This window comes from Condylura cristata, unplaced genomic scaffold, assembly GCF_000260355.1.
Source record: "Condylura cristata isolate star-nosed mole 26May11 unplaced genomic scaffold, ConCri1.0 scaffold00011, whole genome shotgun sequence".
In the NCBI taxonomy this organism is placed as follows: domain Eukaryota; kingdom Metazoa; phylum Chordata; class Mammalia; order Eulipotyphla; family Talpidae; genus Condylura; species Condylura cristata.
This window is the reverse complement of record NW_004567112.1, coordinates 40,705,804-40,717,503: the sequence shown is the minus strand read 5'-3', so window position 1 is coordinate 40,717,503 and position 11,700 is coordinate 40,705,804. Positions and strand designations below refer to the sequence as shown.

At 37.4% G+C, this 11,700-nt stretch overlaps 1 protein-coding gene across 1 annotated transcript in view; it reads right to left on the bottom strand.

The window, feature by feature from the left end:
- The window catches only part of CTNNA3 (catenin (cadherin-associated protein), alpha 3), a 1,271,003-nt gene that overhangs the window by 1,230,752 nt on the left and 28,551 nt on the right, over positions 1-11,700 (bottom strand). The window contains exon 3 of the mRNA XM_004680853.2: positions 686-878. Within this exon, the coding sequence (XP_004680910.1) occupies positions 686-878 (193 nt within the window). The remainder of the gene's footprint in view (positions 1-685; positions 879-11,700) is intronic.

The following is an 11,700-nucleotide window of genomic DNA, read 5'->3' as shown; positions in this document are numbered from 1 at the left end:
TTTTTTTTTTAAGTCACCAGTGAATGAAGCTTACATTCAGTAGAAAACTGTTATGTTATTATAAGTAAAGATATCAAAAGATGAAAGACGCACTTGATTACATAACATTAACAATGCAGCAGCTTAAGTTATATATGGTTTATATAAAGTTTTTTTTTTAACTTTAGGAAATCTTAAACTTCTAGAAAATCAAAAATAAAAATATTACTTCTGAGGTGATCCGCTATAAAACGTCTATCTCCAGGTGTTTACAGGGAAATTCGTGATTTATTTATGGATAGGAAATAAGTCTTCAGCTTCATTAGTCACTTCTCAATATAGACTATAACTAAAAAGGATACTTTTCTCTCTCTCTCTCTCTCTCTCTCTCTCTCTCTCTCTCTCTCTCTCTCTCTCTCTCTCTCTCTCTCTCTCTCTCTCTCTCTTTCTTTATTATTATGGATAAACAGTGGCCTGGTGAGGGGAAGAGGGTGCCTGGAAAGACAGAACAACTAAAACAAAGGATCAGAGGTACAACCTCAAGTCTTGGCGTTGCCTAACCAACCAGTCGGCCTGGAACAGCTAGCTCCTCAGAGTTTTACAAAAGACTAATAAACTCAAATCAACAAGAAATGCTCACAAATCTGACTTGGTAACTGACACCCTAAGGACACGCGTGGCCCCTGGCCAGGACGAGAGTACTCACTTTCTCTGCGCACATCCTCCAGTGCCGCAGTGAGCTCATCCTTTAACACGGTGGCTTCCTGGGCAATTTTCTCTCCTTTGTCTAGTAAATTCCAAGTTGCTTCCTCCACAGAAGCTAGAAGAACTCTGGCTCTCTTTGAACGTCCCTTTTTCCTGTTAGAAGGGTTCTGGGGACAATTTACAAGTGTAGTAACCTAAAATTAAAAAATGCAGATCAGTTATTAGACAGGAAAACACAGTCCTGGGCTACTCTAGGGAGGAACAAAAGGGAGTATTTCATAGTGGTACAATTCATTCCAGGTAGTGCTATTACTTCCCCCAAAATCAAGGCAATCTATCTTAAGAGGAAAGGGAAAACTATTATAATTAAGTATTAACCTATTCAAATTAAGAATAGAGGTTACTAAAATAGAGTGAAGGGAGTACTGTGAAATATAGAAAATAGTACTTAGCTAAGGGGAATAAGGCCCAAATTCTTACTATTAACTCCACCCGTGCCCATTGTAACCTCTCATACCTGCCTCCCATACCCTTCTCTTCCTCATTTGGTCTCTCAAATAGATTCCACTCAATATCCTCCCTCCAGACTCCTTCCTGACCACCCATCCTTACCTCTCCCACTATATCACATCATCCTCACTGTATCACATCACCACTTTATATGTCTTCATGATAGGATACTATTATCTATATACTATAGATAGTTTAGGATCCAATATCTTTTATTTGTTTATATTTATTGCATAGACCATTTAAAACAGAAGAAATATGCTTTGTCTTTCAGCACCCAAAGTAATGCACATAGTGACATTCAATAAATATTTGTTAAACAATGGATTAGTGAATGAGGTAGCTTGGAAAGGGATTTTTTTTAAGATTTATTTATATATGCATATAAGAACTGGGGTACAGGCCACCGTTGCAGAGAAGGGGGGAGGGGGCATTACCAAAGACAAAGTGGGGAGCAGAACAGGTAGACTAACTGGAATTCACTGCTGAGGGGAGCAGTGGGTGAGACAGGAGAGGTCTGCTGTGCCATGTCGGTCACCTCCCTGGCTAGGGATCGAACTTGTGCTGCAGTAGCTGTGGATAGCTTCACAGTGCAGCACTTTAACCCACTGTGCCAGCAGGGAGGGCCCTAGAAAGGGATTTTTTAATGTCTATATTTTACATTGTCTGACCGTTTTAATAATGAGCATGTATTACTTTTGCTAATTTATCATAAATAAGAATAAACTCAGGCCTCCCTAATGGTGCAATAATTTGAGTCTCAGCACTATGAAGCAATTCACAGCCACTGGCAGCATGAGTTTAATCCCTGGCCAGGGAGCTGACCCACATGGAGCAGCAGACCTCTCCTGTTCCACCTTGCTGCTCCCTTCAGCAGTATATTTCCATAGATCTACCTATTCTGATCCCCACGCTGTCTCTGGTGAATCCTGTTACGCTCCCATACCTCTGGTCTATACCCCAACTGCTGTATGCATAAATAAATAAACCGCTAAAAAATATTAACTCATTATATTTGGGGAAAAAACTCACATAAAATTATATTGTGAAAATATCCATTTCTTAATTAAACCTTAGACTCTAATGGTTAAATTGTCAGAAGCAAAACTTGAAGATATCCATTGCAGATGATAAAAGATGATTGCTTGACAGACAGGTACACATACACATGCACACAATAAACATCACTAAGTCATTAAAAAGGATGAAAATATGCTATTGAAAATAACATGGATGGATCTTGAGGGTATTATATTAAGTGAAATAAGTCAGAAAGACAAATACCATATCTCACTTAAATGTGGAATCTAAAATAGCAAACTACAAAATAATTCCAATCTCATTGTTACAAAAAACAGATTGCCAGAGGCATGGGGGTGTGTGAAATGGGTAAAAGTGGTCAAAAGGTCATTATACCTATTTATAAAGTAAATATACCTTGGGAATATAAGGTACTGTATGACTGTGCATTAATGACTATAGTTAATAATATTGTATAGCATATTTGTAAGTTTCTAAGGGAATATTAGTTCAAGGAGATGTGGTATATACACATATACGCATATATGTATATATACATATATATACACACACACAATGGATTAGTACTCAGCAATCAAAAAAGGTAAACTCATGTCATTCACAGCAACATGGATGGAGCTGGAAGGGATTATGCTCAGTGAAATAAGTCAGAAAGAAAAAGAAAAATATTGAATGGTTTCACTTATAGGAGTTAAGAGAACCAAATAAGACATGGGGAGGGCAAGTGTGTTGTTATTACAATACAAAACACAACACAACAAAACAAAACAAAAACAATTATAAATCAGAGAAGAGCCTAGGGGAGGGGGACTGTGGTGATGATGGGAGGGAGGGGGGTAAGTAAGCATGGAAATGAGCAAATGAAAATGGATATATAAAAATAAATTAAAAATAAAAATTATACCTACTCATTTGAAAAAAATTGTAATTATAATGACAGATGGTAGCTAGACTTACTGTGCTCATTTGTACAACATGTACAAATATCAAACCATTATGTTATACACACATGAAACTAATATATCAATTATACTTCAATTATTAAAAAACAAATTAATTGGTAAAAATAAAAGTACTGCTTGGGGAGGAAAGGGGGGAGGAAAGGAAGGAGGAAAGGGCAGGGACAGAGAAAGAGAGAATGAATATGAAGGAGAAAGCAAGACTTGCTTGTCCTCAAATATCACAGCACATCATTGACAACAGACATCCATACATAACACTTCCTGCTCTGCAGCCTTAGATATTTTGCTTGTTTATTGTCTGTGAGGCAGTAAGTGCTTATGAGGATATCTAACCCGCTTTTAGGTAGAAACTGAGGAAGCAGATGAAAACAATTTTTGTCTGATGTTACTTTCCTCCCTCTTTCCAATAGACTTTCTGTTTTATTCCCATGTCTACAACCCAGAGTATCTTGTTGTAACCCTTTGTTTTCTCACTGGGGAAATGATAATAAACATATCCTATAATATTATGTGGAAGTTAAATCATATAAAATGTCTTTTGAAATATTAACATGACACAAATATTGGGTGATATTTAATGTGTACTTTCTAGTCCACTTTCCCCATTGATATAAGAAGTCTGCTCTGGGATCCTTGTTAAAAGTGTTTTTTCTGGCCCTCCTTGGTGGCGCAGCGGGTTAAAGCACAGCACAAGAAGCTTAAGCCACTTCCACATGAGTTCCATCCCCGCCTGCCCCGGAGGAGATCCACATGGCGAGGCAGACCTCTCCTGACCCGCCCGCTGCTCCCCTCAGCAGTGTACTTTGTCAGTCTGCCTGTTCTGTACCCCACTCTGAGTCTGGTGAATCCTCTCACCCTCCGCATCTCTGACCTGTACCCCAGTTCTGTACGAATAAATAAAAAAAAAGTGTTTTTTCTGAGTGAAGCTTTATCTTGCTGGTAGGATGTCCCACTCTAAATGGGATAAAGGCAGTTAATAAAGTACTTTCTACACACTTTACAAGCAGTCGAAAAAGACCAAGTCTTTATCATGCATTATATAAAATTGATAAGAGCCTGATTTATTATATGAGTTTTCATATACTCCAAAAAGCAACTATCTTACTGTGGTCAGTCTCATTTATATATTAAGTTACAAGATATTTGTCCAGATTATGACAAATTACAGGCCCTAGTTTAAACCTTTGTTCCAAATGAAAAATACATATCATTATCTAAAGTATTCCTTCAGAATGTATTTTAAGTGCCACAATTCATGCTGCTTCCCACTGAACATTCCTCTATTATTGTTCAGCTCCTCATGCACCAAATGTTTTCCATAGAATAGCCTGATCTTTGAAATTAAAATGAGCATTCCAGAAATGCTTTTTCCTTATAATAAATGCTGGAGAAGTAAGAAATGTGAAAAGAACATTGTATAAAAACACTGTACTTCCATAAAAATAAATGCAATTGCAACTTACAAGTTATTCATATTTATAAATCGTTTATACCTATGTCTTCTTTTCAAATACTCCAATATAAGTATCTACTGTTGTTTAAGAAAAAGTTAAGTGACATTCATTTGATTTTGGAACATAAATATGGCTTGGTAATCCTGTGAGGGGGTGGGGGGAATGAAGCCTTTTGTACCACCCAAAATCACCTACAAGAATCAATTGACTCTCATCAGTGCCTTTGACTCATGATTGCAGTCTCAATAAAGGATGTGGGTGCACATGTTACTTGAAAAAGTTTCCCATCCCTTGAAAGTGTATTATTAACCAGTAAAATGAAATTTCAAATTTTCAGTAAAACAATATCCTTTTCCTCATTTTCCTTTCCAGTATAAAATTAGCTGTATTTTAGGGCCCTTCCTGGTGGCACAACAGGTTAAAGCACTGTGAAGCTAGCTGCAGCCACTGCAGCACAAGTTTGATACCTGGACAGAGAGGTGACCCACATGACACAGCAGATCTCTCCTGTCTAGTGTCTGCTCCCCTCAGCGATGTCTTTCTGCCTTTTCTGCTCCCCCCTCTGTCTCTAGTGAATCCTCTCACCGCCCCTGCACCTCTGGCCTACACCCCAGTTCTGTATGCATAAATAAATAAATCTCTTTTTAAAATAGCTGTATGTTATAAGGAACACCAAAGCTTGATTTGGAATTAACAACAAAGATGATATTTAATGTAAAATCCACATCCATGTCTTGCTAACTTTTCCATTTGTCACTAATACACAAACCTTTCCTTTCCATTGTTCCAGTTCCATACTTAAAACTCTTAGCTTGATTTACTTACTTTTCTTTAGTCTATAAATCTGTACTGACTTGCAAGCACACCTTCATCATTGATGCAGGAAGAGGATCCCTATTACAATGGTCCTAAATCAGAGACTTCAAGTAATAATGAAAAGAAGAAATTGCTTATTCTATTAATTCTGAACACTTGAAATTTAGAGAAAAAAAATGTAATATTTAATATATTATATCAAATATTTAATATCTATTTAATTACAAATATAAATATTATGTTGTTTATATTTAATAATACCTAAATACTATTAAATATAAATAACATAATATTTTATATATTAAAATTTACAGGGGAAAATGCTGTTTAATTTTTCCTAATTCAGATATGCTTCTCCAGATGCTTCAAAGATACTAAAATTTAAATTGATATGCTTAGTGAACCAAGTCATCATCAACTATCATTTTATAAACCAAAGCTGATATACAATAAGAGCATTGCGGAATATGGTGTGCGGTTGTCATTTATTTTCATTTGTGGCATCTGTGCAGCAAATACTCGATTAATTCAGACTCTAGCATTATGGAAGCTCTCCACTGCTAATTTGGGTAGCACATTTATTATATTCCATAACCATGTTTTCTATTTTCCTCAAACTTATTTTTCTAATTCTATCATTATAATGTGAAAAGGCCAGGTTCACAGCCATTTTTTTATTTATTAGCTAAAACACTGATTTTTAACCTTCTTCCTCTCTTCCCCAAAGCTCAGAAGAGCCTTTGTAGGTACCTTTGCTTCTTTGAATGCATTTTAATGTGTGAAATAAAATACAAAAAAAATTATATAATGTTAATGAGCTAAAAACGTCAAATAAGATTCTGAAAATTAGAAAGCTAGCAAAATAAAATTGTGTGTAATAAGTAAAACCAGTAATCTTATCAAGTAAAAGCTGTATCAGTCTTGTAAGGATGGGAGAGGGTGATTGTATATAGTTCTTTCAAGTCATTAATAATTTCAACCATTACTTATTCCCAATCAAAAATTACCATAATGTGTTAACAAAAGTGTGGGGGAAGACTGAAATGCTGGAAACCCAGAAAATGCATACCATACAATTAACATTCTACACTCCCCCCAAATCAACCATGATGGTCTTTTAGCTCTTCTCAAGCCAGTAAGCATTTATTAAATAGATACTATGGCTATTAAATAGAAATATGGCTATTAAATAGAAATAAGGCTAGCTTAAATATGAAAAGTGCTAAAAGCTAAGGGAAGAGTTAATACTTCATAGACAGTAGACACTTCAAACACAGAAGTCCAAAGTGGAAACCTTCTTCCATCAACCTACATCTCCTCTCCCGGTATTTCTTAGCTCAGGGACTGATTCCACTAACCTCATGCAGAAACCTACAGGTCACTTCATTTACTCCCTCTCTCTAACTCTCCTATTCTTTATATTGTCTCTGAAAAGCATTAGTTTCTAATACAACAAAACTACACAAAAATAATCAGACAGCTGTAGGTCAGAATCATTCTTCAGAGGAGGGGAGAGAGAAGTTACAAATCATGAGCAGGAAGAGCGCAAGAGACCAAAGTGATAGTGCACAGGCGAATTGGTGTGGAAATGTTAGAGGGATAGGATGTCCTAAAGGAACTCTGCAGATAGAGGTTTTGTGGACTCCACCCCCACTCCAATTATTGAAACTACAACTCCACCCCCTACTCCAGTCACTGAAACCACAACTCCCAGCAATACCAAAGGAGGACTGCAAGGACCCAAGGGCGGAGCCAAACAGCCATTTTGAGACTTTTTGAGCTAGAAGAACCACGGTTAAGTTCTCTCTTGCTCTCTCTCCTTTGGCCTCATGCTGGTGGCTGGTCGCTTGGCTCTTGAGCTTTCAGTGAGCTTTTGGGGTTCCTAGTCAGTGGAACTAGTAGGATGTCTAGTTAACTTGTATCTCTCTCCCTCTTTCTCTCTCTTTTCCTGGGTTGTTCCTTTTCCTTTCTCCTTGTAAATAAACCCATTGTTGACCTTTTTGTGTGTGCCTGCAGTACAATTAAATCTTAAGCACATGGGTAAGGACCCACACCCAGGCAACCCAGTTAACACTGTAACAGAATTCTATGGGGACTACACCTCATGTACCATATATACAAATAAAGAAATTAAATATAAAAAAAAGCATTGTCTTTGCCACTTCCTCACCAGTTCATAGCTATTGCTTCTCATGCCCACTCCCTGAATTATTGTCACAGTTCACATTCACTCCAAGTTATACACATAACTCCAAAATAGGACCTCAATCAGTCCCAATCTTGACTCAACCATTATGAAAACTCTATGCATTGATTCTGACCTTCATCATGTCTCTACATCATCCCACACATCCTTTTATTTTTTCAATATTTTTTATTTTATTTTTTGCATAGAACTAGGATACAGGCCAGAGTTGCAGGGAGTGAGAGGATTCACCAGAGACATAGTGGATAGCATAACAGGCAAATTGACTAAAATACACAGCTGAGGGATATGGTGGGTGAGGCAGGACAGGTCTGCTGTGCCTTATGTGGGTCACCTACCTGGCTAGGAATCCAACTCGCATTGGTGAGGGTGCTGAGACTTAACTTCTAGCCCACCAGGAGGCTTCTTACCCCCTCCCATCCCACAATTCCATCAAATAAATCTTTACAGTCCAAAAATGGCCAGCTTAAAGCCCTCCAGTGGACCCCCACTGCTTATAAGATAAAGCCCAAAGAGCATAGTTTAGATACAGTCTAAATCACGCTTTATGAGGCAATTTATTATCTCACTTCTGAATAAACTTTCACTCTCCAATTCATCTTCCAGTTTTAACTTACCTTCTTACCACCCCAAAATAAACATACAAACAAAAATCAAGTTTGGGCTCCAACATTCATTGTTTTAGCCTGAAATTACTATTAAGCCCAGAATGCAAGATATTAGGAAATCTCAACTTTGAACATTTCTCCAGCCTCACAATCCCTTGTACCTCTTACCCCACTCACTAAAGAATCCTATAATTAGGTGGTAGCATACTATCTCCCCAGCTTTATCATGAACTTTATAAGGGCAAAGATTATGCTTGACTTATCCAGAGTCAGCACACTATAAATAATAAATATTGGTCGGCTTAATGAAAAGACTAATGAAGTTCTACAGTTGAAAAATCTTAAACCAAGAGCCACAATGGTGAATGATTTGTACACAGTCACAAAGAGAGCTGGTAGCCAAGACAGTATTAAACTCTGAGTTTAGCACGTGGTAGCATTTATCAAAAGGAACTCTCTAATGCTGTAATATAATCTTTTCTTTCCCACACCTACTATCATAGAAGCACAATTTTTTATAAATTATGCAAAAGCAAATTTCCACTGATATCAGTTACTTTGACAATGATCAGTTTAAAATAATTAAAATGGTCTAGAATCAAGTATATATTTACAGTCAGTCATTTAATTTTAAAAAAAGACATTGTATAATTCAATTTTAAAATATAAATAAAGAGTAGGCACACAAGCTCTATTACTGATTTTTTTTTTAAATCCTGTATTAGCTTGCTAGTACTGCAATAAAAAGTACCAGAGTGGACAGTTTAAACAACAGAAATTCATTTTCTCACCATTCTGGAGGCTAGAAGTTCAAGACCAAGGTCAGGATATTGGGAAAATTAATTTCTTCCTCTCACTAGCCTTCAGACAGTCACTTTCTCACTGTGACTCAATCTTTTCTCTGTGGACATGCATTCCTGGTGTCTCTGTACACTCTAACCTCCTTATGTAAGGCTACCTGTCACACTGAATTAGGGCCTACCTGAAAGATCCCATTTTAAATCAGTTGCTTTGTTAGAGGCCCCATTCCTAGTACCATTACATTCTTAGGTATGAGGACTAAGATTTCAGCATATGTATTTGTGGGAGACACAGTTAAGCCTATAACAACCTGCACCATAAATATAAATGACACAAAAATATAAAATACTACTAAATTAATAATAATACTTTTAGAGGCAATTTAGGGTTTTGTTGGGTTTTTTAGATTACAACTTCTGCCAATATAAGTATTAATGAAGAGCTTTTTCTTTTTTTTCTAAGATTGATTTACTTATGCAGACAGAACTGAGGTACAAGCCAGAGGTGCAGAGTAACGGGTGAGAGGATTCACCAGAGACAGAGTGGGGAGCAGAACAGGCAGATGTACTGAAACATACTGCTGGGGGGAGCAGCGGGCGGGTCAGGAGAGGTCTGCTGTACCATGTGGGTCACCCCCCTGATGGGCATAGAACTAGTACTGCAGTGGATGCGGACAGCTTCATAGTGCTGCACTTTAACACACTGCACCATCAGGGAGGGCCCTAACTGAGAGCTGTTAAGGAACAAAAACTAACTACAAGTAGATCCGCCTCTAATTCTACCAGTCCTCTGGGTCACACTGATGGCATAATAAAGCAAAGGGATTTAAAAATCAAACGTAAACAATTGTTCTAATCCAGGAAGCATACATACCCCTGGGAAGGTAGAGAGGGTACTTAAACACAACTAGGAAAATGCATGTTGAGGCTAGTATCAGCTATTAATTCCTTCTAGTTTTTATTTAGCTCCTTACCACCAAAAAACAAACAAGTTTGAACTCCAGTATTCATTTATTCAACAAATACTCAACTGTGAAGCAGTTATCCAGTGAGCCTCTGACTACTGAGGGGAAATAAAATAAACATAGACATAGGTCAGAGTGTTAACACAATAGCAGCTATTAATACCTGCCATGAAGAAAGCAAAGAGGTTAAGGAAATGGATGAATGACTAGATGAAATTGGGTAAGAAAAACCCTCTCTGATTAGATAACAAGGACTCCAGGAGGTAAAGGGACGATATTTGCAAAAGGGGAAAGCTAACAGAAGGTCAGGTGGGCATTTAGGCACAAATTGTGCAGGCTTCATATAGCAAACAACTTCAATTCTATTCTTATGATTAGACACTACTGAAGATTAGTTTAGACTAATCTGACTTAAAGCCTAGAAGGATAATTTTGGCTGCTCTCTAGAAAAATTGGGAATTGGGAAAAGATGAGAACAGAAAGTTCTAGAATGGAAAAGGAAAAGCAATTAGTAGGCTGATGCTGTAGCCCAGAGGATACCACATTGGCTTGGTCAGGGATCAGAGGTGGAGGTGTTAGTAAGTGGCAGAATTCTAGCAATTCTGAAGTGAGTCAACAGGGTTGGCTGATAGCTTGAGCATGGATTATGAAAGAAATACAGGTTTCAGGATGGCTCTATAGCATGTGACCTGAACATCTGGGTATAGAGAGGTAAAAAGGGAGGGGAAAGAAGAGGTGAACTCTAAGCAATGTAAGTTTGCCTGTTAGAGTTTCTAAGTTAAAAATTTATATTATACCCTGCTGGAGTTGAGAGAGAGAAAGCTGGCTGGAGATGTTTATAAACTTATAGATTACATTTTCATTTTATTTATTCATGTATCAGTGGTTTTGCTGGTCCTACTAAAATTTCAAGGATATTTGATAAGTATTTGTTTTCTGAATCATGAGACTGGATGAGTTCTCCTAACAACAAAGCATAACTAGAAGTTACAGAACTGAGCTTTGAGCACCCCAACATTTAGAGGTGTTTTTCAGGAAACCCAGTCATTAACCAATAAATTATATGCTATGTGACTTTTGCCATTTCAAATATAACTGTTTCTTAGAAAGGATGCTTGTTTTTCACAGAGCAATAATTCAGAGACAAATTTAACCTTCAGTTAAAAAAAATAATAATAATTCTAACCAGGCAGTCTTCTCTACAGATGTTTTCAAAAATGCAGTGAAAAAAAAAAATCCAGAATTGAGCAAGCTAAGAAATATTATTTTCATCTGTTATTTGCACCCAAATCAAGCATTAGTCATTTTGGTGAATCAATAACCAATGGTTTAGGGCCCTCCCTGGTGGCGCTAAGGGTAAGGATGCAGCACTACAGGCCAGTTGCAGCCACTTCAGTACAAGTTTGATCCCCAGCCCGGGATCAGTCTGTTCTGCTCCGCACTCTACTTCTGGTGAATCCTCTCACCATCCCTGGACCTCTGGCCTATACCCCATTTCTGTATGCATAAATAAATAAATCTTTTTAAAAAGTGTTCACTTTTATTAAAAAATAAATAAATAACCGGCCCTCCCTGGTGGCGCAGCGGGTTAAAGCACAGCACTAAGAAGCTAAAGCCGCTTCCGCATGAGTTCGATTCCCGCCTGCCCCGGAGG